This window comes from Somniosus microcephalus, chromosome 12 (assembly GCF_052327205.1).
Source record: "Somniosus microcephalus isolate GS21.2 chromosome 12, FLI_Smic_1.0, whole genome shotgun sequence".
Lineage (NCBI taxonomy): Eukaryota > Metazoa > Chordata > Chondrichthyes > Squaliformes > Somniosidae > Somniosus > Somniosus microcephalus.
The window spans coordinates 207,186,684-207,214,676 of record NC_140998.1 but is presented as its reverse complement, the minus strand read 5'-3'; the positions used below and the strand labels follow the sequence as shown (position 1 = coordinate 207,214,676).

Genomic DNA, 27,993 nt, shown 5'->3' with positions numbered 1-27,993 from the left:
CAGACTGGTTCCTGGGATGGCAGGACTGTCGTATGAGGAGAGATTGGGTCGACTAGGCCTGTATTCACTAGTGTTTAGAAGAATGAGAGGGGATCTCATTGAAACGTATAAAATTCTGACAGGGCTAGACAGACTGGATGCAGGGAGGATGTTTCCCCTGGCTGGGGAGGTCTAGAACGAGGGGTCACAGTCTCAGGATACGGGGTAGGACATTTAGGACTAAGATGAGGAAAAATGTCTTCACTCAGAGGGTGATGAATCTGTGGAATTCTCCACCACCGAAGGCTGTGGAGGCCAAGTCACTGAATATATTTAAGAAGGAGATAGATAGATTTCTAGACACAAAAGGCATCAAGGGGTATGGGGAGAGAACGGGAATATGGTATTGAGATAGAGGATCAGCCATGATCAGATTGAATGGCGGAGCAGGCTCGAAGGGCCAAATGGCCGACTCCTGCTCCTATTTCTCTATGTTCTATGTTCTCTCCTCCCCTCCCCTCTCTTCCTGTCTCTGCACTTGCTTAAAAACCTGTAACTTGTTCCAGTTCTGGCGATAGGTAATCGAGCTGAAACCCTTAACTCCGGCTCCCTCTCCGCAGGTGCTGCCTGACCCGCGGAGCGTTTCCAGCACTTTATCGTTCTTTCCCTCTGACGTGCACAGACCACCCAGTTTGTACCGGTGCAGAAGCCCTGATGGAAACGTCACGGGAACGGCTGGGCTGTGAAGCCGCGGCTCTGACTGGAAGTACAGCCACAGGGCTGCAAAAAGGGAACACGAACAGCCCTTCATTGTGATTGCCACATCGAATCGGAGCTGTTAGCACGAGTCAGGTGCCAAAGCCTGCATCATCTTCGCAAGCAACCCTTTGCTCTGAAGTGTCACTTGCTCCAGTTTCACTGGGAAACCAAGACGGTTTCTTCACTTTGACATGGCTTTAGTCGTGTGGATTTCATCTGCATGTATCGCTGTTCTTTCTGGTAAGTTTCAAAGCTTGCAATATGGTTTTGTGTTTGTGGTACTTTAAAAAAAAATGCTTCTAAAGTCCTTACATCCTGTTGGTCAATATGGTTTCCTATACTGTAAAGAAAGAAAGACTTGCATTTCTATAGCGCCTTTCACGACCACCGGACGTCCCAAAGCGCTTTACAGCCAATGAAGTACTTTAGGAGTGGAGTCACTGTTGTAATGTGGGAAACGTGGCAGCCAATTTGCGCACAGCAAGCTCCCACAAACAGCAATGTGAATATGACCAGATCATCTGATTTTGATTTCTTGGTTGAGGGAGAAATGTGGGCCCCAGGTCACTGGGTAGAACTCCCCTGCTCTTCTTCAAATAAGTGCCAGTGGGATCTTTTTACGTCCACCTAACAAAGCAGACAGGGCCTCGATTTAATGTCTCATCCGAAAGACGGCACCTCCGACAGTGCGGCGGTCCCTCAATAATGACCCTCCGACAGTGCAGTGCTCCCTCAGTACTGCCCCTCTGACAGTGCGGCGCTCTCCCAGTATTGCACCTCCGACAGCGCAACGCTCCCTCAGTACTGCCCCTCTGACGGTGCGGCGCTCCCTCAGTACTGCCCCTCCGACAGCGCCGCACTCCCTCAGTACTGCCCCTCCGGCAGTGCGGCGCTCTCCCAGTACTGCACCTCCGACAGTGCAGTGCTCCCTCAGTACTGCCCCTCTAACAGTGCGGCGCTCCCTCAGTACTGCCCCTCCGACTGTGCGGCGCTCCCTCAGTACTGCCCCTCCGACAGTGCGGCGCTCTCCCAGTATTGCACCTCCGATAGCGCAACGCTCCCTCAGTACTGCCCCTCTGACGGTGCGGCGCTCCCTCAGTACTGCCCCTCCGACAGCGCGGCGCTCCCTCAGTATTGCCCCTCTGACAGTGCGGCGCTCTCCCAATACTGCACCTCCGACAGTGCAGTGCTCCCTCAGTACTGCCCCTCTGACAGTGCGGCGCTCCCTCAGTACTGCCCCTCCAACGGTGCAGCGCTCCCTCAGTACTGCCCCTCCGACAGTGCGGCGCTCCCTCAGTACTGCCCCACCGACAGTGCGGCGCTCTCCCAGTACTGCACCTCCGACAGTGCGGCGCTCCCTCTGCACTGCCCCTCCGACAGTGCGGTGCTCTCCCAGTACTGCACCTCCGACAGTTAAGCACTCCCTCAGTACTGCCCCTATGACAAAGCGGCGCTCCCTCAGTACCGCCCCTCCGACAGTGCGGCGCTCCCTCAGTACCGTCCCTCTGACAGTGCGGCGCTCCCTCAGTACCGCCCCTCTGACAGTGCAGCGCTCCCTCAGTACTGCCCCTCCGACAGTGCGGCGCTCCCTCAGTACTGCCCCTCCGACATTGCGGTGCTCGCTCAGTACAGCCCCTCAAAAGTGCGGCGCTCCCTCAGTACTGCCCGTCCGACAGTGCAGTACTCCCTCAGTACTGCCCCTGTGACGGTGCGGCGCTCCTTCAGAACTGCCCCTCCGGCAGCGCGGCGCTCCCTCAGTACTGCACCTCCGACAGTGCAGTGCTCCCTCAGTACTGCCCCTCTGACAGTGCGGTGCTCCCTCAGTACTGCCCCTCCAACAGTGCGGCGCTCTCCCAGTACTGCACCTCCGACAGTGCGGCGCTCCCTCTGCACTGCCCCTCCGACAGTGCGGCGCTCTCCCAGTACTGCACCTCCGACAGTTAAGCACTCCCTCAGTACTGCCTCTATGACGAAGCGGCGCTCCCTCAGTACCGCCCCACCGACAGTGCGGCGCTCCCTCTGTACCGTCCCTCTGACAGTGCGGCGCTCCCTCAGTACCGCCCCTCTGACAGTGCAGCGCTCCCTCAGTACTGCCCCTCCGACAGTGCGGTGCTCCCTCAGTACCGCCCCTCCGACATTGCAGTGCTCGCTCAGTATAGCCCCTCCAACAGTGCGGCGCTCCCTCAGTACTGCCCGTCCGACAGTGCGGCGCTCCCACAGTAATGCCCCTCCGAAAGTCAATATTTCAAAGTTAACTCTGTTTCTCTCTGCACAGATGCTGCCTGACCTGCTGAGTATTTCCAGCATCCACAGTATTTTGATTTGTATTAGGTGAATTATTTTCGTAGATACTGCTTGGTGAGAAAGAGGAAATCGCTTCTAATATATTTTTTTCATTTTATTTTCGGTCTTTGCTCACCCCCATTGGCTGGGGGATGGGCAATATAATATGTAGAACTCACAATTGTGAGCAAACACTGTAACAAATATTTTCTTTTTCGTTCCTGGGATGTGGGTGTCACTGGCAAGGCCGGCATTTATTGCCCATCCCTAATTGCCCCTTGAGAATGTGGTGGTGAGCCACCCTCTTGAACCGCTGCAGTCCGTGTGGTGAAGGTACTTCCGCAGGGCTGTCTCTGTCATAGAGGGTTGTTGCAGGGTGAGTTCATCTCAGAGGGGCAGTTAAGAGTCAACCACATTGCTGTGGGACTGGAGTCACATATAGGCCAGACAGGGAAGGACGGCAGATTTCCTTCCCTAAAGGACAGTAGTGAACCAGATGGGTTTCTACAACAATCCAATACTTTCATGGTCACCATTACTGATACTAGCTTTTTATTCCAGATTTATTTAATTAATTGAATTGAAATTCCCAGCTGCTGTGGTGGGATTTAGAATTCACATTCTCCAGATCATTAGATCCAGACTAGTCTAGTGAAATTACCACTATGCTACCATTCCCAGCCAGGTTATTCAGCGGTGATGTCAGGAAGCACTTCTTCACACAAAGGGTAGTGGGAATCTGGAATACCAATAAACATGGGAAGGGGAGTTAGGTGGGAAAGAAAGCTGTGAGGAGGACACAAAGAGGCTGCAGAGAGATATAGACAGATTGACTGAGTGGGCAAGAACATGGCCGTTATTATTTACATGGAGGGAGACTACAACATGCTGCGGTACAAAGGGATCTGGGGATCCTAGTACATGAAACACAAAAAGTTAGCATGCAGGTACAGCAAGTAATTAGGAAGGCTAATGGAATGTTGGCCTTTATTGCAAGGGGGATGGAGTATAAAAGTAGGGAAGTCTTGATGCAACTGTACAGGGCGCTGGTGAGACCACACCTGGAGTACTGTGTACAGTTGTGGTCTCCATATTTAAGGAAGGATATAGCTGCATTGGAGGCAGTTCAGAGAATGTTCACGAGGTTGATTCCAGAGATGAGGGGGTTGATTTATGACAAAAGGTTGAGCAGGTTGGGCCTATACTCATTGGAGTTTAGAAGAATGAGAGGTGATCTTATTGAAACATATAAGATTCTGAGGGGGATTGAGAGGGTGGATGCTGAGAGGATGTTTCCCCTCGTGGGGGAATCTAGAACTAGGGGCATAGTTTCAGAATAAGGGGTCGGCCATTGAGGACAGAGATGAGGAGGAATTTCTTCTCTCAGAGGGTCGTGAATCTTTGGAATTCTCTAATCCAGAGAGCTGTGGAGGCGGAGTCACTGAATATATTCAAGGCGGATTTTGACAGACATTTGAACTACAAGGGGGTCAAGGGTTATGGGGAGAGAGCGGGAAAGTGGAGTTGAGGCGAAGATTAGATCAGCCATGATCTCATTGAATGGCGGAGCAGGCTCGAGGGGCCGATTGGCCGACTCCTGCTCCTGTTTCTTATGTTCTTATGAATACAATGTGGGGAAGTGTGAAGTTATCCACTTTGGTAGGGAGAACAAAAACGCAGAATATTTTTTGAATGGTGAGAGGCTGGGAAATGTTATTGTTCAGAGGGACCTGGGTATCCGTGTACATGAATCACTGAGAGTTAGCATGCAGGTACAGCAAGCAATTAGCAAAGCAAATGGTATGTTAGCTTAAGTTACAAAGGGATTTTTGTATAAGAGTAAAGAAGACTTACTATAATTAGACAGGGCATTGGTGAGACCACACCCGCAGTATTGTGCACAGTTCTGGTCTCCTTACCTAAGGAAGGATATACTTGTCATAGAGGGAGTGCAATGAAGGTTCACCACATTGATTCCTGGGATGAGGGGGATTGTCCTATGAGGAGAGATTGAGTAGACTAGGCCTATATTCCTTAGAGTTTAGAAGAATGAAAAGTGATCTGATTGAAACATATAAATTCTTAAGGGGCTTGACAAGGTAGATGCTGGGAAAATGTTTCCCCTGGCTGGGGGAGTCTAGAACCAAGGGTCACAATCTCAATAAGGGGTCGGCCATTTAGGACTGAGATGAGGAGAAATTTCTTCACTCAGAGGGCTGTGAATCTTTGGAATTCTCTACCCCAGAGGGCTGTGGAGGCTCAGTCAATAGATTTTTGGGAATGAAGCGAATTAAGGGATATGGGGATAGTGCAGATGAGGTAGAAGATCAGCCATGATCTTATTGAATGGCGGAGCAGGCTCGAGGGGCCATATGGTCTACTCCTGCTCCCATGCTCTTATCATCCTCTGCTCTCCAGCCTGTTCCCTGCTGTTAATTGTCATTGCATTAGGTCTCTTGTGAAATTGCACTCTGAGTAGAAGCAAAACCAAAAGGCTGTAAACAAGATGCATTAATGGATTTCAGTAAGGCTTTCGATAAAGTCCCGCATAGGAGACTGGTCAAGAAGGTAAGAGCCCATGGGATCCAGGGTGCCTTGGCACATTGGATCCAAAACTGGCTTAGTGGCAGAAGGCAGAGGGTGATGGTCGAAGGTTGTTTTTGTGAATGGAAGCCTGTGTCCGGTGGGGTACCGCAGGGATCGGTGCTGGGTCCCTTGCTGTTTGTGGTCTACATTAATGATTTGGATGTGAATGTAAAAGGTATGATCAGTAAGTTCGCAGATGACACAAAAATTGGTGGAGTGGTAAATAGCGAGGAGGGTAGCCTCAGTCTGCAGGACGATATAGATGGGTTGGTCAGATGGGCGGAACAGTGGCAAATGGAATTTAGCCCTGAAAAGTGTGAGGTGATGCATTTTGGAGGGACTAACAAGGCAAGGGAATACACAATGAATGGTAAGACCCTAGGAAAGACAGAGGATCAGAGGGACCTTGGTGTGCATGTACATAGATCCCTGAAGGCAGCAGAACAGGTGGATAAGGTGGTTAAAAAGGCATATGGGATACTTGCCTTCATTAGCCGAGGCATAGAATATAAGAGCAGGGAGGTTATGATGGAGCTGTACTAAACGCTGGTTAGGCCACAGCTGGAATACTGTGTGCAGTTCTGGTCGCCACACTATAGAAAGGATGTGATTGCTTTGGAGAGGGTGCAGAGGAGATTCACCAGGATGTTACCTGGGCTGGAGCACTTCAGCTATGAAGAAAGACTGGACAGGCTGGGGTTGTTTTCCTTGGAGCAGGGAAGGCTGAGGGGGGACCTGATTGAGGTGTACAAAATTATGAGGGGCATAGATAGGGTAGATAGAAAGGAGCTTTTTCCCTTAGTAGAGGGGTCAATAACAAGGGGGTATAGATTCAAGGTAAGGGGCAGGAGGTTTAGAGGGGATTTGAGGAAAAACTATTTCACCCAGAGGGAGGTTGGAATCTGGAACTCACTGCCTGAAAGGGTGGCAGAGGCAGGAACCCTCACAGCATTCAAGAAGCATTTGGATGAGCCGTGTAGACACCCGTAGGGACATCGGAAGTGCTGGTTTCAGGCACGCCAAGCGCATGCGCTGAAAACCGGCATTTCCGATCGGTCAAGAATGCTCGTCTGTCTTTCAATTATCTATCCATGATCTATCTCTCTATCTATCAATCTATTTATCTATTTATCTGTCAATCTATCAATCTTTCTATTATCTATCTATCTGTCTGTCGATCTATCTCTCGATCTATCTATCTGTCTCTGTATCTAGCTACCTATCTATCTCTGTCTATCTAGCAATCTATCTATCTATATATTGGCCCAGAAATTAGGGTCGGGGGCTTGCCGCGTGTGCAAGCCCCCGATGTGCACTTACCTAGCGCGCCGGCCGTTGTGCTCTCGGGTCGCGTGGAATTCCGTTTTTCTGAGGATTACTCCCGGGCAGCGTCTGACGTCACGCCGCCCAGGAGTGCAGCCAGCGCGAAGCCTCGAGCGCAGAGTGTAAGTGAGACACGCCCCATGAGGCCGCATTAGCATAGGATATGCCCCCAATCTTTCTCAGCAGCATTGTAAGTAGGTTCTTTGTATTTTTATGAATGTTTTGGTAACTTTTTTAAACTTTTAAATACTTTTACATAATTTTGAAGAATCTGAAGTAGTTTTAAACAGAATTTAAGCAATTTAAAGAGTTTTAAAAGCCCTGAAAGCATTTATTTCATTCAATTTATTTAATTAGCAACATGAAATGGCTGGAATGAGCACACGTCACATCATTAAAATAACTCAAAATTTCACTGACGATGACCTCAGCAATCTCCTCAATGAGGTGCAGGCGCAGCGCCTGCGCATCATTGGGAATGAGAAGTCCAGGGCGCCGCGAAAAGGACAGATGATAGCTTGGTCTTTCAAGTGGCAGCATAGGGCTCCAGTCACGGGGAGGGAAAAGGCGCAGGAAACGTTAGGGTGTCACCTTTTGCACGGAGTGGGCCTTTGGCGTAGCGGTAAGCATCCCCGCCGCTGGGCCAGAAGGAGGAGGGTTTCGAACCCCGCTCCAGACAGTCCCGGCAAGTGGAGTCGGAGCTCCGACTCTAAATTCTGGGTTGACATCCAGCGGAATACTTGCGTCCGTGGGTGTGGGTGGCCCCCCCTCGTATGGGTTGTGGCAGCCCGTAAAACCCTCCCGCCATAGGACAAACCACCCTAATGGCTGGTATGAAGATGGTTATGGTCACGGAAGGAGCGTTAACGTGGCCAGAAATCCTTCCACCACTTCATACAGTTCCCCAAAGGGAACAGTGCGAAGAAACGTACGATGATGACCTTTTGCGCAATGCACCTCCTTGGGCCCTCAGTCACAGATGCGAGGGGGCAAATTGTTAAATTTTTCATTTTATTGACATGTTAAATGTTGTCTTTGCTTTTTTCATTGAAATGTATATTTGTGACTGAAAGGATATGTAACCTTTTCGTTTAAACGGTACAGCATGTAGTCACTTTGAAAAAAAATTCAACTTTTATTGGAGCAAAATTATTTTTACAACTGTTTGAAAATTAGAAAATAGCTAGTTTCCACCTTGAATGTCTTTATTGCACTAAGAAACCAGAAAAAGTCACGTTAAACTGTTTACAAATTTCTTTCTGAACTATTCATGTTTACAAATGTTTGAAAAGTTGAAAGCAGCTAGTTAACATTTAAAAGTTATAAACTATCTACATCAAAACTGAACTCGAAAACTGTTTGATGCTGCAATAAAAGTTCACTGCTTCACTTTAAATTGTGTCTGCTCCTTTCTTTGCCTTGTGGGGGGAGGGGGAGGTACAAGGCGACACTACCTCGTGAAGGTGTTGGCTACTAGCAGTTCCCGAGCAGCCTTACTTTCGGAAGCACTTGGCTCCTCCCCATGAGGCCTGGCCACAGGCACATTGGCATTGCTTAATTTCTCCATTTCAGCAGGGAGCTCTTCTGCAGTGTTAAGGGTCAGTCCTTCCTGCAGGGCAAAGTTATGCAAAGCACAACAGGCCATCACAATCCTTGTCACTTTCTGGTGAGAATACTGCAAGGTCCCCCCTGACCTATCCAGGCACCGGAAACGTGATTTCAGAACTCCGATTGTCCTCTCATCACTTGACTTGTGGACATGTGTGCCTGGTTGTATCTATCCTGAGCCTCATTATTGGTCTTGCAGTAGGGAGTCATCAGCCACGGTCTTAGCGGGTAGCCGTTGTCGCCCAATATCCATGCGGATCCTTGAGGCAATTTGCAGAGGGCAGCATATAAGTTAGAGTTACGGAGGATGAAGGAGTCATGATTACTTCCCCGGTGCGCTGCATTCACGTTTAGGATCCTGAGGTGCGCATCACATACTATCATAACATTCAATGAATGATAGCCCTTCCTGTTTATGTATGTCACAGGTGCATCCAGTGGTGCCTTCAATGCAATATGGGTTCCATCGACGGCCCCAATCACTTTGAGGAATCCAGCAATGCGATGAAATGCAAGGGCCATCTCCTTTTGATGTCGAGTGGACAAGTCATACTTAATGAACTCTGAAAACCTACGTGTGATGAAATATGCCATTCATCAGGCACTGTATTCTCTCTGTTTAGTTTAGTTTAGTTTCAGTTTCATTTCCTTACCTGTATTGTATTGTGTGTAGGGCTCCGCCCATACCTGGCCCCTACTTAAGCAGGCCCAGCGTGTCTCACATCCAGTACAGCAAATCTCTGGATGAGAGACACTTCTCCAATGTGTATTACTTTCTGAGTTAATAAAAGCCTTGCTTTGCTCCGTTAACGTTGAGTCTCGGATTCATTGAGGCACATCACTACGCAGAATGGCTTCTGTGACCTGGTGAATGCAGACCCTCGCAGCATTCTTAGAGATGCTGCTTATGTCACCGGTGCCTGCTTGAAATGACCCACTTGCAAAGAAGTTCAATGCTGTGGTTACCTTCATGTTCACTGACAAGGCAGTGCGGGTCTTTGAGTGTGGTTGAAGGTCCTCCTTCAACATGTCACACAGTCGGCCGATTGCCCCTTTACTGAAGCGCAGCCTCCTCACACACAACTCCTCCGACAGCATCTCAAATGATCGCCTCTCCCTGTACACTCTGTGGGGTGGGTAGTTGTTCCTTCTGATCAGGAGACGGTTATGGTTCCTCACTCTTCTACGTTGTTCCCTGGCGTTCCGAATTCTTTGAAGCAAAACCACACAGAGCATCAGGGCAACATTTCTATAAGAGGGCATGTTTCTCGCTCACAGGACTCCTCTTTACGCAGATGTACTTGTAAGGAAAAAATGGAAATAGTTGTTAAAGTTATTTTAATAAACTGAGTGGCTAGAAAATCACCTCGGCCTATGGCAGGAAACATGCTTTAACGGCTTGGGAACACGTCTTACCCGCCTGATGAATCTCACAGGCCGAGATGATTTTCCAATAACTAACATTTTCTGAAAGTCATAATTACATACATATACATTCATCCACATACTGAAAGGAATATATACAGACATACATACATACTTACTTAAAAGATATATTACTGATGAAAAGTTTATTTTTTAAACATTTTATTCATTTTTAAACAGTCATTTTCACATTTAATAAACAAATCAAATTCAATTAGGCCTTGCACACAGCTAGAGTTGATCCTTATACCTACACTACTCAAAATCCGTTTAAAAAAAAAAATAAAGTTGGAAACTTACCTCAGACTTTCTTACGATAAATTCCCTCCCTTTCACAACTAAAAATGTGCCGTTTAGAAGCACCACTGCTGAAAGAATTCTTCCTCCTTAGCATTACGGAGCTTCTGCGCGGCTTGACTCCTCCTTTTTAAATGTGTAAATGGTGGGGACTTACCCTCACTCCACCAATTCTTAAAAATGCCAAATTTCAATGCACACGCGCTGCCTGAAACGTCGCACGCGTTCCACCTCTTAACCCCTGCTTTCAGGGGACCGGAAGTGCCGTTTCCCGCGCATGCGCTTAGCATGCAAGAAACCGGCACTTCCATCGGGTCCACGCGTGGGTACCCCGTGCGTACTCACGCGTTGGGACCCGAATTACTGGGCCATTATATATCTATCTATCTATCTGTCTTACTACACATCTTTCTATTATCTATCTATCTGTCAGTCTATCTATCTATCTATATTTCTATTTTCTATCTATCTATATATATATCAATCTAACTATCTATCTATCTATCTGTCTATCTATCAATCTATCTATTTCTATTCTCTTTCTATCTATCAACCTATCTTCCTGTTATCTATCTATCTTTCTATTATCTATCTATCAATATGTCTATCCAATGATCTATCTATCTATCTCTCTATCTATCTCTCTGTCTATCTCACTCTATCTAGCACTTTATCTATCTGTCAGTCTAACTATCTATCTGATTACCTATCTGTCTATCTATCTCTCGTTCTATCTATCTATCTATGTATCTATCTTTCACTCTATCTAGCAATCAGTCTGTCTATCTATCAAACAGACTCTCTATTTATCTATTATCTTTTTTTAAATTCATTGATGGGATGTGGGCGTCGCTGGCTAGGCCTGCATTTAGTGCCCATCCCTAATTGCCCTTGAGAAGGTAGTGGTGAGCCACCTTCTTGAACCGCTGCAGTCCATATGGTGTAGGTACACCCACAATGCTGTTAGGAAGGGAGTTCCAGGATTTTGGCCCAGCGACAGTGAAGGAACGGCGATACAGGTCCAAGTCAGGATGGTGTGTGGCTTGGAGGGGAACTTGTAGGTGGTGATGTTTCCATGCATTTGCTGCCCTTGTCCTTCTAAGTGGTAGAGGTCGTGGGTTTGGAAGGTGCTGTTGAAGGAGCTTTGGCGAGTTGCTGCAGTGCATCTTGTAGATGGTACACACTGCAGCCACAGTGCGCCGGTGGTGCAGGGAGTGAATGTTGAAGGTGGTGGATGGAGTGCCAATCAAGTGGGCTGCTTTACCCTGAATGGTGTCGAGCTTCTTGAGTGTTGTTGGAGCTGCACTCATCCAGGCAAGTGGAGAGTATCCCATCACACTCCTGACTTGTGCCCTGTAGATGGTGGAAAGGCTTTGGGGAGTCAGGAGGTGAGACACTCGCCGCAGAATTCCCAGCCTCTGGCCTGCTCTTGTAGCCACAGTATTTATGTGGCTGGTCCAGTTCAGTTTCTGATCAATGGTAACCCCCAGGATGTTGATAGTGGGGGATTCAGCGATGGTAATGCCATTGAATGTCAAGGGGAGATGGTTAGAGTCTCGCTTGTTGGAGATGGTCATTGTCTGGCACTATATCTATCAATCTATGTATCTATCCAATGATCTAACTATCTGTATATCTATCTATTATCAGTCTATCTATCAGTCTATCTATCTATCTATCCATCTTTCTATTATATACCTATCTATCGATTATCTATCTACCTGTCTAACTATCCATCTTTCTATCTATCAATATATCAATCGCTCCCTATCTAGCAATCTGACTGTCTATTTATCTATCATTCCATCTACCTATCTATGTATCTATCCAATGATCTATCTATCGATCTATCTTTATGGTATCTATCTGTCTGCCTATATATCTATCCATCTTTTCTGTCTGTCTGTCTGTCGTGATCAACCACCACCTAGACCGAAGGGTGTGTTGATGTGGGGGGTGGAGGACACAAGCACAGTCACAAGATTGGTAAATGAAAAACAGCAGTTAGCTGTGTTTTATTTTTAGAAAACGGGGAAAAAGGGTTCATGTCTGGCAAAATCCAAAAAACATATGACGTTCCAAAAAAGAAAAATGAAGGTCAAAACCATCACCCACCCCGGGTAGTTAGGAAGGCAGTCCTCAAATCAATTTTCTCCAAAAAACAATAAGCCAGGGTTACTTTACCACTGGCACTTGCTCAGCCGGTCCAGGGATCATATCAGGCTCTCAGAACTAAACAATATTCCACCCGGGTTCAATAGTAGACCTCTCTGTGGCAGCTGCAAGCTGGTTTACAACAACAGTCTTGGCTTTCCCCTCAGGCCCTGGCCTGGCCCTGAAGGGCTGCACTAGTTTGCCTTTTGAACTCCTGAGCTAATGGGTAGATTTGCCTCAGGTGTGTTGGAGGTGGGTGTGGCCTTCACCTGAATTGAAGTGAGGGGGTACTTTGTCTCCATCTGGTGGCCACATACCGTCCATCCACCACAAACCGCCCCCATAGCTCACACTATCTATCTATCTATCTATGTATCTATCCAATGATAAATCTGTCTATCTATCTATGTATCTATCCAATGATAAATCTGTCTATCTATCTATCTTTGTATCTATCCAATGATAAGTCTGTCTATCTATCTATCTTTCTATCTATCTATTATCTATCTATCTTTCTGTCTATCTATCTGTCTATCTATCTGTCTTCTATCTTTCTATTGTCTATCTATCTATTTGTCTATCTGTCTGTCTATGTATCTATCTTACTGATATCTATCTATGTATCTATCTATCTTTCTATTATCTCTCTCTCTCTATCTATCAATCTGTCTGTCTGTCTATCTATCTATCTTTCTATGTATCTATCTATTTATCTATCTATCTTTCTGTCTATCTATCTTTCTATTAGCTGTTGATATCTATCTATCTGTCTGTCTGCCTGTCTGTCTATCTGTCTGTCTGTCTGTCTGTCTATCTATCTATCTATCTATCTGTCTGTCTGTCTATCTATCTATCTATCTGTCTGTCTGTCTATCTATCTATCTTTCTATTAGCTGTTGATCTCTATCTATCTATCCCTCTGTTTATCTATCTACCTGTCTTCTATCTTTCTATTGTCTATCTATGTATCTATCTATCTCTCTATCTGTCTATCTATCTATCTTTCTACTATCCATCTGTCTTCTATCTTTCTATTGTCTATCTATCTATTTGTCTATCTGTCTGTCTATCTATCTATCTTACTGTTATCTATCTATGTATCTATCTATCTTTCTATTATCTCTCTCTCTCTCTATCAATCTGTCTGTCTATCTATCTATCTGTTTATCTATTTATCTATCTATCTTTCTGTTATCTATCAATCTTTCTATGTATCTATCCAATGATCTATCTATCTATCTATTTATCGATCATCTGTCTTATTTGTCTGTCTATCGATGTATCTGTCTATCTACCTGACTATCTATCTCTCTCGGGCGATGGGTAAAATACTGCCCATGCACAGCCTTCTCTGCAGTGTTGCCCCTCCCTGTTACTCGAATATATCTGTGCATGACTTTCCACTTTCCTAACACTGTGCGCGGTTGGTTCGGGTTGTGACTATTTCAGCTTGCGTTCTGTGTCCTAATCCTTTTCAACTATTGTGGTTTCTTACAGTTGTGGCCGTTGAGGCGACCCTAACTGTTCTTGCTGGGGCTGAGGTTCTGCTACCGTGTCCGATGGAATACAAGAGCACAGAGATAGGGTATATTTCCTGGAGAAAGGCGAATGAGGAGAAAAACTTTGCAGAATACAACTTTCATTCTGGGGCCAGTTACCCCAATGAATCGTACTCGAGACGGATAGCTTTCAGAAACAATTCTCGGGAGGACTGTTCAATCCGAATCAACCCTTCCAAAATACAAGATGAAGGAGAGTACGTATGCATTTACACAATGCATGCGGGAGTAATACAGGCAACGATAAGCTTAATGATTCTAGGTATGTATTATTCATGGCGCATTGTTCAATTAAAGACATATATCTGTGTGGGAAATGTCATAAATAGGGGGAGTGGTGGGTGAGGTGGATCTTGGGATGTGGACCCAGATGTGGATTAGTTCCCCATGTAATTATCATTGAAAATAAATGCTTTAAATTTTTCAAGACTTGAACTGATAAATTTAGGCTGACACTCCCAGTGCGGTGCTGAGGGAGCGCCGCACTGTCGGAGGGGCGGTACTGAGGGAGCGCCGCACTGTCGGAGGGGCAGTGCTGAGGGAGTGCCGCACTGTCGGAGGGGCAGTACTGAGGGAGCGCCGCACTGTCGGAGGGGCAGTACTGAGGGAGCGCCGCACTGTCGGAGGGGCGGTACTGAGGGAGCGCCGCACTGTCGGAGGGGCAGTACTGAGGGAGCGCCGCACTGTCGGAGGGGCGGTGCTGAGGTGGGCCGCACTGTCGGAGGGGCAGTACTGAGGGAGCGCCGCACTGTCGGAGGGGCGGTACTGAGGGAGCGCCGCACTGTCGGAGGGGCAGTACTGAGGGAGCGCCGCACTGTCGGAGGGGCAGTACTGAGGGAGTGCCGCACTGTCGGAGGGGCGGTGCTGAGGTGGGCCGCACTGTCAGAGTGGCAGTACTGAGGGAGCGCCGCACTGTCGGAGGGGCAGTACTGAGGGAGCGCCGCACTGTCGGAGGGGCGGTACTGAGGGAGCGCCGCACTGTCGGAGGGGCAGTACTGAGGGAGCGCCGCACTGTCGGAGGGGCGGTACTGAGGGAGTGCCGCACTGTCGGAGGGGCAGTACTGAGGGAGCGCCGCACTGTCGGAGGGGCGGCACTGATGGAGTGCCGCACTGTCGGAGGGGCGGTGCTGAGGGAGCGCCGCACTGTCGGAGGGGCGGTGCTGAGGGAGCGCCGCACTGTCGGAGGGGCGGTTCTGAGGGAGTGCCGCACTGTCGGAGGGGCGGTACTGAGGGAGTGCCGCACTGTCGGAGGGGCAGTACTGAGGGAGTGCCGTACTGTGGGAGGGGCGGTACTGAGGGAGCGCCGCACTGTCGGAGGGGCAGTACTGAGGGAGCGCCGCACTGTCGGAGGGGCAGTACTGAGGGAGTGCCGCACTGTCGGAGGGGCAGTACTGAGGGAGCGCCGCACTGTCGGTGGGGCAGTACTGAGGGAGTGCCGCACTGTCGGAGGGGCAGTACTGAGGGAGCGCCGCACTGTCAGAGGGGCAGTACTGAGGGAGCGCCGCACTGTCGGAGGGGCAGTACTGAGGGAGCGCCGCACTGTCGGAGGGGCAGTACTGAGGGAGCGCCGCACTGTCGGAGGGGCAGTACTGAGGGAGCGCCGCACTGTCGGAGGGCCGGTACTGAGGGAGCGCCGCACTGTCGGAGGGCCGGTACTGAGGGAGCGCCGCACTGTCGGAGGGCCGGTGCTGAGTGATGGCCGCACTGTCGGAGGGGCAGTACTGAGGGAGCGCCGCACTGTCGGAGGGGCAGTACTGAGGGAGCGCCGCACTGTCAGAGGGGCAGTCCTGAGGGAGCGCCGCACTGTCGGAGGGGCAGTACTGAGGGAGCGCCGCACTGTCGGAGGGGCAGTACTGAGGGAGCGCGGCACTCTCGGAGGGCCGGTACTGAGGGAGCGCCGCACTGTCGGAGGGGCAGTACTGAGGGAGCGCCGCACTGTCGGAGGGGCAGTACTGAGGGAGCGCCGCACTGTCGGAGGGCCGGTACTGAGGGAGCGCCGCACTGTCGGAGGGGCAGTACTGAGGGAGCGCCGCACTGTCGGAGGGGCGGTGCTGAGGGAGTGCCGCACTGTCGGAGGGGCAGTACTGAGGGAGCGCCGCACTGTCGGAGGGGCAGTACTGAGGGAGCGCCGCACTGTCGGAGGGCTGGTACTGAGGGAGCGCCGCACTGTCGGAGGGGCAGTACTGAGGGAGCGCCGCACTGTCGGAGGGGCAGCACTGAGGGAGCGCCGCACTGTCGGAGGGGCGGTGCTGAGGGAGCGCCGCACTGTCGGAGGGACAGTACTGAGGGAGCGCCGCACTGTCGGAGGGGCAGTACTGAGGGAGTGCCGCACTGTCGGAGGGGCAGTACTGAGGGAGCGCCGCACTGTCAGAGGGGCGGTGCTGAGGGAGCGCCGCACTGTCGGAGGGGCAGTACTGAGGGAGTGCCGCACTGTCGGAGGGGCATTACTGAGGGAGCGATGCACTGTTGGAGGGGTGGTGCTGAGGGAGTGCCGCACTGTCGGAGGGGCAGTACTGAGGGAGCGTTGCACTGTCGGAGGGGCAGTACTGAGGGAGTGCCGCACTGTCAGAGGGGCAGTACTGAGGGAGCGTTGCACTGTCGGAGGGGCGGTGCGGAGGTGGGCCGCACTGTCGGAGGGGCGGTGCTGAGGTGGGCCGCACTGTCGGAGGGGCGGTGCTGAGGGAGCGCCGCACTGTCGGAGGGGCGGTGCTGAGGGAGCGCTGCACTGTCGGAGGTGGCGTCTTTCAGATGAGACATTAAATCGAGGCCCCGGCTGCACTCTCAGGTGGATGTAAAAGATCCCGTGGCACTATTTCGAAGAAGAGCAGGGGAGTTCTCCCCGGTGTCCTGGCCAATATTTATGCCTCAACCAACATCACTACAAAACAGATGATCTGATCATTATCGCATTGATGTTTGTGGGAGCTTGCTGTGCAGAAATTGGCTGCTGCGTTTCCCACATTACAACAGTGACTCCACTTCAAAAGTACTTCATTGGCTGTAAAGCGCTTTGAGATGTCGGGTGGCCGTGAAAGGCGCTATATAAATGCAAGTCTTTCTTTCTTTGAATTGAAAAAAACAGTTGACTTATGGTATTCATGCTCCTTCGTTCCTTTGCCTCCTTCCTTCTTTTCTTCCTTCCTTCCTTCCATTCTCCCTCTTTCTATAATATCATCTGATGGACCAACAGATGAAGAAATATCATAAGTATTCATGCGATGCGGTGCCTGCTTTTGTCCCCGACAGATCTTTCAGAATCGAATGCTGGTTGAAAGAGACATTGAATTAATTGCTTGCTTTATCTCCCTCAAGCAATTCCCTCCAACAGCGCGAGGCCGGTTCCCGCACGAGCTGGTGATTTAGAGGTACCAGTGGCATCTTGTACTGCAGCAAATGGAAAGCCAGCAGCTCGCATCACGTGGATGTCTAACATGCCTGGAAACTCCACCTCAATCCAGACGGCAAACGACAATGGAACAGTAACTGTCACCAGCCAGTACATGATCGCACCGAATAGTTCCAATAATGGCCAAACCGTGACCTGTGTCATCTCCCACGCGACGGCAAACGGCACGGATAAATTCACGGTGAAGTTATCAGTCCAGTGTAAGTGCAGCATATGTTTATATACGTAGAGTTTAAAAATACAAAGACAAATCACGTGAAACAGTTTTCGGAGCACCATGGTGGAGAAACAATTCAGTATACCCCTCCCGAAGTGGAGCAGCGCCGAATCTGGTCCATTGAGAGAGTTGACATTTCCCAGATGTCTGCGATTGCACGATTTCTGGGTGGTTTTAATCTTACTGCCTTTGGCTGATAAAATGGCCCCTCGCTGCTGTTCTCTAAATTCCACCTCTGTCGTTTTAATAAGTCACAAACTGACTCATTTTTCAGGGTTTAGTGTCAGCTGTGGCTCAGTGGGTAGCACACTCGCCTCTGAGTCAGAAGGTTGTGGGTTCAAGTCCCACTCCAGGAACTGGAGTACATAAATCTAGGCCGACACTCCAGTACCATTACAGAGGGAGCGTCGCACTGTCGGAGGGGCAGTACTGAGGGAGCGCCGCACTGTCGGAGGGGCGGTACTGAGGGAATGCCGCACTGTCGGAGGAGCAGTACTGAGGGAGTGCCGCACTGTTGGAGGGGCAGTACTGAGGGAGCGCCGCACTGTCGGAGGGGCAGTACTGAGGGAGTGCCGCACTGTCGGAGTGGCAGTACTGAGGGAGCGCCGCACTGTCGGAGGAGCAGTACTGAGGGAGTGCCGCACTGTCGGAGGGGCAGTACTGAGGGAGAGCTGCACTGTCGGAGGGGCAGTACTGAGGGAGCACTGCACTGTCGGAGGGGCAGTACTGAGGGAGCACCGCACTGTCGGAGGGGCAGTACTGAGGGAGAGCCGCACTGTCAGACGGGCAGTACTGAGGGAGCTCCGCACTGTCGGAGGAGCAGTACTGAGGGAGCACCGCACTGTGGGAGGGGCAGTACTGAGGGAGCACTGCACTGTGGGAGGGGCAGTACCGAGGGAGCGCTGCACTGTCGGAGGGGCAGTACTGAGGGAGCGCCGCACTGTCGGAGGAGCAGTACTGAGGGAGTGCCGCACTGTCGGAGGGGCAGTACTGAGGGAGAGCTGCACTGTCGGAGGGGCAGTACTGAGGGAGCACTGCACTGTCGGAGGGGCAGTACTGAGGGAGCACCGCACTGTCGGAGGGGCAGTACTGAGGGAGAGCCGCACTGTCGGACGGGCAGTACTGAGGGAGCTCCGCACTGTCGGAGGAGCAGTACTGAGGGAGCACCGCACTGTGGGAGGGGCAGTATTGAGGGAGCACTGCACTGTGGGAGGGGCAGTACCGAGGGAGCGCTGCACTGTCGGAGGGGCAGTACAGAGGGAGCACTGCACTGTCGGAGGGGCAGTACCGAGGGAGTGCCACACTGTTGGAGGGGCAGTACTGAGGGAGTGCCACACTGTCGGAGGGGCAGTACTGAGGGAGTGCCGCACTGTCGGAGGGGCAGTACAGAGGGAGTGCCACACTGTCGGATGTTCCGTCTTTCGGATGAGACGTTAAACCGAGGCCCCATCTGCTCTCTCTCAGGTGTAGGTGAAAGATCCCCATGGACACTATTTGGAAGATTAGCAGGGGGAGGTCTCCCCAGTGTCCTGGGGCCAATATATATCCCTCAGCCAACATCACTAAAACAGATGATCTGGTCATTATCACATTGCTGTCTGTGGGAGCTTGCTGTGCGGAAATTGGCTGCCACATTTCCTACAATACAACAGTGACTACACTTCAAAAGTACTTCATTGGCTGTAAATTCCGGTGGTTGTGAAAGGCGCTATAGAAATGCAAGTCTTTCTTTTAGACTTAAGGAAATGGGTATTATTATTCCAATGTGTGGATTAAATGATTTGCCGACAGTAATTGGGGGTCACTTTAACTTCGGGCGATAACGCTCCCTGGGATGTTTTACTACGCCAAAGGCGCTATATAAATGCAGGTGATTGCTGGGATGTAAAATGGACGATAGCGAAGCTGCCACCCAAAGTGCACCATGTATGAAATAAGTAATCCTGAAGAAAGTTGCAAGTTATAATGTACTTAATGATTCCGCAGGAAATGGATCTGTGAATCCACTGATTCAGAAAGAATTCCAATCACACCAGATAAGATCAGAGAGGGGCCTTAGGTCAACCCAAGCACAAGCAGCCTCCCAACCTGACATAGCCAGTCCGGTAAGGGAGACAGGGAACCAGTCAACCGAATAAGCAAAACACCCTTAACCACAATAAAACATCTAACACAAAAAGATAAGAAATAACTGAAATCCAGCTCGGAGAATCAGATGGCCAGGAAGCACCGTTGCCCTGGTAACAAAAATAATAAGCTGGATGAAAAATGATGGATATCTGTGATCCCAGCCCACCGAAATAAGAAATAAAAATAGGGCAGAGAGCAGTCTGTCTGTCTGTATGTCTGCTTATCTATCTACCTGTCTATCTGTCTATCTATCTTTCTATCTATCCACCTGTCTGTCCATCTATTTATCTCTCTATCTCTCCATCTCTCTACCTATCGCTCCATTTATCTATCTATCTATCTTTCCATCTCTCTATCTCTCTCTCCATCTCTCTCTCTATCTCTCTCTATCTCTCTATCTCTCTATCTCTCGCTCCATCTATCTATCGCTCCATCTATCTATCTCTCCATCTATCTATCGCTCCATCTCTCCATCTATCTCTCTATCTCTCTATCTCTCCATCTCTTGCTCAATCTATCTATCTATCTAATCTATCTCTATCTCACTATCTCTCTCTCCATCTCTCCATCTCTCCAACTCTCCATCTCTCCATCTATCTCTCGCTCCATCTATCTATCTCTCTATCTCTCTCCATCTCGCCATCTCTCTCTATCTCTCTCTCTATATCTCTATCTCTCCATCTCTCCATCTCTCCATCTCTCTAACTCTCCATCTCTCTCTCTATCTCTCTCTCTATCTCTCTCTCTCTATCTCTATCTATCTCTCTGTCTGTATATCTATCTATCTCTCTATCTATCTCTCTATCTATCTATTTATATCTCTATCTCTCTCTCTCCATCTCTCCATCTCTCTCTCCATCTCTCCATCTCTCCATCTCGCCATCTCGCCATCTCGCCATCTCGCCATCTCGCCATCTCTCTCTATCTCTCTATCTATCTATCTCCCTCTCTCTCTCTCTCTATCTATCTATCTCTCTATCTCTCTCTCCATCTCCCCATCTCTCTCTCCATCTCTCACTCCATGTATCTATCTATCAATCTAATCTCTCTCTCCCTCTCTCTATCTCTATCTCTATATCACTCTACCTATCTATCTATCTCGCCATCTCTCGCTCCATCTATCTATCTATCTAGCTAATCGATCTCTCTATCTATCTCTCTCTCTCTCTATCTCTCTATCTCTCTCTATCTCTCTCTCCCTCCCTCTCTCGATCTCTCGATCTCTCGGTGTCTCGATCTCTCGGTCTCTCAGTCTCTCCATCTCTCCGTCTCGCCATCTATCTCTCTATCTCTCTATGTATCTATCTCTCTTTCTATCTCTCTCTCTCTCTATCTATCTCTCTATCTATCTATCTCTATCTCTCCCTCTCTCTATCTCTCTATCACTCTATCTCTCTACCTACCTATCTATCTCTCCATCTCTCGCTCTATCTATCTATCTAATCGATCTCTCTATCTATCTCTCTCTCTCTCCGTCTCTCCGTCTCTCTGTCTCTCTGTCTCTCCGTCTCTCCATCTCTCTATCTGTCTCTCTATCTGTCTCTCTATCTCTCCATCTCTCTCTCCATCTCTCTCTCTATTTCTATATCTATCTATCTCACTATCTCTCTATCTCTCTCTCTATCTCACTATCTCTCTATCTCTCTCTCTCTCTCTCAATCTCTCACTCCATTTATCTATCTATCTAATCTAGCTCTCTATCCCTACATCTCTCCATCTCTCTCTCTATCTCTCTCTCTATCTCTCTCTCTATCTATCTATCTATCTCTCTATCTCTCCATTTCTCTATCTATCGCTAAATCAATCAATCTATCCCTCTATCTCTCTATCTTGCCATCTCTCCATCTCTCTATCTATCTATCTATCTCTCTCTCTATCTCTCTCTATCTCTCTCTCCATCTCTCCATCTATCGATCTCTCGGTCTCTCGGTCTCTCGATCTCTCGGTCTCTCGATCTCTCGGTCTCTCGGTCTCTCGGTCTCTCGGTCTCTCCGTCTCTCCGTCTCTCGGACTCTCGGACTCTCCGTCTCTCCGTCTCTCCGTCTCTCCGTCTCTCTGTCTCTCTGTCTCTCCATCTCTCCGTCTCGCCATCTATCTCTCTATGTATCTATCTCTCTCTCTATCTCTCTCTCTATCTCTTTATCTATCTCTCTCTATCTATCTATCTCTCTCTCTCTCTCTATCTCTCTATCTCTCTATCTCCCTATCACTCTACCTATCTATCTATCTCTCCATCTCTCGCTCCATCTATCTATCTATCTAATCGATCTCTCTATCTCTCTCTCTCTCTCCATCTCTCCATCTCTCTATCTCTCTATCTGTCTCTCTTTCTCTCTATCTGTCTCTCTATCTCTCCATCTCTCTCTCCATCTCTCCAGCTCTCCAGCTCTCCAGCCCTCCAGCTCTCCATCTCTCTCTCTATTTCTATATCCAATTCCAATTCCAATTCCAATTAAAATGCTTTATTGGCATGAAAGTTTACAGAGAACCATATTGCCAAAGCTTACATAGCAAAAAGGTACAGTTTTCCAACATTCTGTAGGTGTCAATCGATTTGACATTTGTTGGGTACATACAATATTACTTTTAAACAATATTAATTTTAAACAGTCTTTGTACTTCATTTGGTACGTTCAATATTAATTTTAAACAGTCTTAATTTTAAACAGTCCTCAGGTTGTGACATGTTGTTACATATTTGGCCCCAAGGTATGGTCTGTCTCCTTCTCCTAGGACTAATCTCAATTTTGACAGATCATCCAATTCCTTGAAATCTGGGGTTGTTTGGCTTAGCTTGTTGAATAATATGTTTCTTGATGTGTTGAATTTTTCGCATTTTAGGAGGAAATGCATTTCTGTTTCAACCTCGCCAGCCAGACATTGATCGCATATTCTATTCTCTCTAGGCTGCCAGGATTTCTTGTATCTGCCTTTTTCAATTTCCAGTTGGTGGTCGCTTAGTCTGTACCTGGTGAGGGTCTGTCTCTGTTTTGTGTCTCTGATGGTCGTGAGGTAGTCTGCCAGTTTATATTCTCTTTTTAGGGCCCGGTAACATTCTAATCTGCTTTGGCTTTCGGTTATTTTGTTCCAATGTTCCAGGTAGGTTTCTTTGCATTTTTTAATGATTTGGTTCACTCGGATTGGTGTTTGGGCGGCTGTGTTGGTCTGGGGCTGGTCAGGGTCCGGCTGAGTACTTAGTTTCCGTAGCAGCTGACTCAGGGGACTCTTTTCTGGGTTTAGCTCTTGGGTCTGAAAGGCTTTGAAATGAAGGGTGTCTGGGGAGCTAGATTTGAGGTGATTTAGGAAGTTTAGTGCTCGTTTTTGGATGTTTATTATCAGTGGGTATCTGCCTAGTTCGGCTCTGCATGCATTTGTTGGCGTTTTCCTTTGGGTGCGAAGGATGCTTCGGCAGAATTCTGCATGTAGGGCTTCTATTGTATGTTTTTCCCATTTAGTGTAGCTTTGGTGATTTAGCGGGCCCCATACTTCACTACCGTACAGTGCAATGGGCAGGATTATGCTGTCAAATATTTTGAGCCATCTATCTCACTATCTCACTATCTCTCTATCTCTCTATCTCTCTCTCTATCACTCTCTCTATCTCTCCCTCTATCTATCTATCTCTCAATCTCACTCCATCGATCTATCTATCTAATCTATCTCTCTATCTCTCCACTCCATCTCCCTATCTCTCTCTCTATCTCTCGCTCTATCTCTCTCTCTATCTCTCTCTCTATCTCTCTACCTCTCTCTTTCTCAATCTCTCCATTTCTCTATCTATCGCTAAATCAATCTATCTATTCCTCTATCTCTCTATCTTGCCATCTCTCCATCTATCTATCTATCTGTCTATTTATCTCTCTATCTCTCTCTATCTCTCTCTATCTCTCACTCTATCTCTCTCTCCATCTCTCCATCCCTCCATCTCTCAGTCTCTCGGTCTCTCCGTCTCTCCATCTATCTCTCTATGTATCTCTCTCTCTCTCTCTATCTCTCTCTCTATCTATCTGTCTATCTATCTCTCTATCTATCTCTCCCTCTCTATCTGTCTGACTATCTCTTTCTCCATCCATCTATCCATCTATCCATCTCTCCATCTTGCCATCTCGCCATCTCGCCATCTCTCTCTCTATCTCTCTATGTATCTCTCTATCTCTCCATCTCTCCATCTCTCGCTCCATCTATCATTCTATCTATCTAATCTATCTCTCCATCGCTCAGTCTCTCTCTCTATCTCTCTATCTCTCTATCTATTCATCTCTCCATCTCTCCATCTCTGCATCTCGCTATCTTGCCATCTCTCTATCGCTCTCTCTCTATCTCTCTATCTCTCTATCTCTCTATCTCTCCATCTCTCGCTCCACCTATCTATCTATCTAATCTATCTCTCTATCTCTCTATCTCTCTCTCTCTCTCTCTCTCTCTTCATCTCTCCACCTCTCCATCTCGCCATCTTGCCATCTATCTCTCTATCTCTCTCTCTCTATCTCTCTCTCTCTATCTCTCTATCTCTCTCGCCATCTTGCCATCTCTCTCCATCTCTCCGTCTCTCCATCCATCTATCTATCTATCTTCTCTATCTCTCTATCACTCTATCTCTCTCTCTCTCTCTCTCCATCTCTCCATCTCGCCATCTCGCCATCTCGCCATCTCGCCATCTCTCTCCATCTCTCCATCTCTCCCTCCATCTATCTATCTATCTAATCTATATCTCTCTTTCTCTCTCTCTCTCTATCTCACTATCTCTCTATCTCTATCTATCTCTCTAACTCTCCATCTCTCGCTCCACCTATCTATCTATCTATCTATCTATCCAGCTATCTAATCTATCTAATCTATCTAATCTCTCCATCTCTCGATCCATCTCTCCATCTCTCACTCCATCTATCTATCTAATCTATCTCTCTATCTCTCCATCTCTCCATTTCTCTCTCTCGCTCTCGCTCTCTCTCTCTCTCCATCTCTCTCTCTCTCCATCTTGCCATCTCGCCATCTCGCTATCTCTCTATCTCTCTCTCTCTCTATCTATCTCTCTCTCTATCTATCTCTCCATCTCTCGATCTATCTATCCATCCATTCATCTATCCTTCTATCCTTCTATCCTTCTATCCATCTCTCCATCTCTCCATCTCTCCATCTCTCCATCTCTCCATCTCTCCATCGCGCCATCTCTCTATCTCTCCATCTCTCTCTCTCTCTCCAACTCTCTCTCTATCTCTCTTTCTGTCTATCTATCTATCTCTCTCTATCTCTCTATCTCTCTCTCTCTATCTCTCTCTATCTCTCTCTCTCCATTTCTCCATCTCTCCATCTCTCTCTCCATCTCTCCATCTCTCGCTCCATCTATCATTTTATCTCTCCATCTCTCTATCTCTCTATCTCTCTATCTCTCTATCTCTCTATCTCTCTATCTCTCTCTCTATCTCTCTATCTCTCTCTCTATCTCTCCATCTCTTGCTCCATCTATCTAACTATCTTTCTAATCTATCTCTCTATCTCTCCCTCTATATCTCTATATCTCTATCACTCCATCTCACCATCTCTCCATCTCTCTCTCTCTCTCTCTCTCTCTCTCTCTCTATCTCTCTATCTATCTAATTTATCTCTCTATCTATCTCTCGCCATCTCGACATCTCTCCACCTCGCCATCTCACCATCTATCCATCTCTCCCTCTCGCCATCTCTCTCTCTATCTCTCTATGTATCTATCTATCCCTCTATCTCTCTATCTCTATCTCTCTCTCTATCCATCTATCCATCTATCCATCTATCCATCTCGCCAACTCTCCATCTCTCCATCTCTCCATCTCTCTCTCTATCTCTCTATCTCTCGCCCTCCCTCCCGCCATCTCTCCATCTCTCCCTCTCTCTCTCTATCTCCCTCTCTCTCTCCATCTCTCCATCTATCTATCTATCTCTCTATCTATCCATCTTTCTATCTATCTCTCTATCTCTCTCTCTCCATCTCTCTATCTCTCTATCTGTCTCTCTTTCTCTCTATCTGTCTCTCTATCTCTCCATCTCTCTCTCCATCTCTCCAGCTCTCTATCTCTCTATCTCTCTCTCTATTTCTATATCTATCTATCTCACTTTCTCTCTATCTCTCCCTCTATCTCTCTCTTTATCCAATTCCAATTCCAATTCAAATGCTTTATTGGCATGAAAGTTTACAGAGAACCATATTGCCAAAGCTTACATAGCAAAAAGGTACAGTTTTCCAACATTCTGTAGGTGTCAATCGATTTGACATTTGTTGGGTACATACAATATTACTTTTAAACAATATTAATTTTAAACAGTCTTTGTACTTCATTTGGTACGTTCAATATTAATTTTAAACAGTCTTAATTTTAAACAGTCCTCAGGTTGTGACATGTTGTTACATATTTGGCCCCGAGGTATGGTCTGTCTCCTTCTCCTAGGACTAATCTCAATTTTGACAGGTCATCCAATTCCTTGAAATCTGGGGTTGTTTGGTTTAGCTTGTTGAATAATATGTTTCTTGATGTGTTGAATTTTTCGCATTTTAGGAGGAAATGCATTTCTGTTTCAACCTCGCCGGCCAGACATTGATCGCATATTCTATTCTCTCTAGGCTGCCAGGGTTTCTTGTATCTGCCTTTTTCAATTTCCAGTTGGTGGTCGCTTAGTCTGTACCTGGTGAGGGTCTGTCTCTGTTTTCTGTCTCTGATGGTCGTGAGGTAGTCTGCCAGTTTATATTCTCTTTTTAGGGCCCGGTAACATTCTAATCTGCTTTGGCTTTCGGTTATTTTGTTCCAATGTTCCAGGTAGGTTTCTTTGCATTGTTTAATGATTTGGTTCACTCGGATTGGTGTTTGGACGGCTGTGTTGGTCTGGGGCTGGTCAGGGTCCGGCTGAGTACTTAGTTTCAGTAGCAGCTGACTCAGGGGACTCTTTTCTGGGTTTAGCTCTTGGGTCTGAAAGGCTTTGAAATGAAGGGTGTCTGGGGAGCTAGATTTGAGGTGATTTAGGAAGTTTAGTGCTCGTTTTTAGATGTTTATTATCAGTGGGTATCTGCCTAGTTCGGCTCTGCATGCATTTGTTGGCGTTTTTCTTTGGGTGCGAAGGATGCTTCGGCAGAATTCTGCAAGTAGGGCTTCTATTGTGTGTTTTTCCCATTTAGTGTAGCTTTGGTGATTTAGCGGGCCCCATACTTCACTACCGTACAGTGCAATGGGCAGGATTATGCTGTCAAATATTTTTAGCCAGATTTTGATTGGGTTTTGGATGTTGTAGAATTTTCTTTTTATTGCATATAGGGCTCTTCGGGCTTTTTCTTTTAGTGCATTCACTGCTATGCTGAAGCTCCCTGATGCTGTAATAGTTAGACCAAGGTAGGTGTAGCTCATAGTGTGTCCTATAGTGGTATCACTGAGGGTAAACTGGTATTTGTTTTCCTGACATCTGGGCCTTTTTTGAAAAATCATGATGTTGGTTTTCTTTAGATTTACTGTTAGAGCCCAATTTTGGCAGTATTTGTCGAGTAGGTCTAGTTGTTGCTGTAATCCCTGTTCTGTGGGAGACAGCAGAACCAGGTCGTCCGCATAGAACAGGGATTTCACTTCTCCATCCAGGAGACGGAGACCTGGTGACTCGCTTTGCTCCAGCATGTCTGCTAATTCATTTATGTATATGTTGAACAGGGTCGGGCTCAAATTGCAGCCCTGCCGGACGCCTCTTCTCTGGGTGAAGAAATCGGTGCGTTTGTCTCCAATTTTGACCCCGCATTTGTTTTTCAGATACATTGATTTAATAAGGTCATAGACTTTGCCCCCTATTCACTCTCTCTATCTCTCCCTCTATCTATCTATCTCTCAATCTCACTCCATCGATCAATCTATCTAGTCTATCTCTCTATCTCTCCATCACTCCATCTCTCTATCTCTCTCTCTCGCTCTATTTCTCTCTCTATCTCTCTCTCTATCTCTCTACCTCTCTCTTTCTCTACCTCTCCATTTCTCTATCTATCGCTAAATCAATCTATCTATCCCTCTATCTCTCTATCTTGCCATCTCTCCATCTATCTATCTAGCTGTCTATTTATCTCTCTATCTCTCTCTATCTCTCTCTATCTCTCACTCTATCTCTCTCTCCATCTCTCCATCTCTCCGTCTCTCGGTCTCTCGGTCTCTCCATCTATCTCTCTATCTCTCTATCTCTCTATGTATCTCTCTCTCTCTCTCTATCTCTCTCTCTATCTATCTGTCTATCTATCTCTCTATCTATCTCTCTCTCTCGCTCCCTCT

At 47.8% G+C, this 27,993-nt stretch overlaps 1 protein-coding gene across 1 annotated transcript in view; it reads left to right on the top strand.

Annotated features, from left to right (window-relative positions):
• The first annotated feature begins 391 nt into the window (after positions 1-391).
• The window catches only part of LOC147109972 (uncharacterized), a 102,796-nt gene continuing 75,194 nt past the window's right edge, over positions 392-27,993 (top strand). The window contains exons 1-2 of the mRNA XM_086004229.1: positions 392-978; positions 13,912-14,235. Of these exons, the coding sequence (XP_085860355.1) occupies positions 930-978; positions 13,912-14,235 (373 nt within the window). The 5' untranslated portion in view covers positions 392-929. The remainder of the gene's footprint in view (positions 979-13,911; positions 14,236-27,993) is intronic.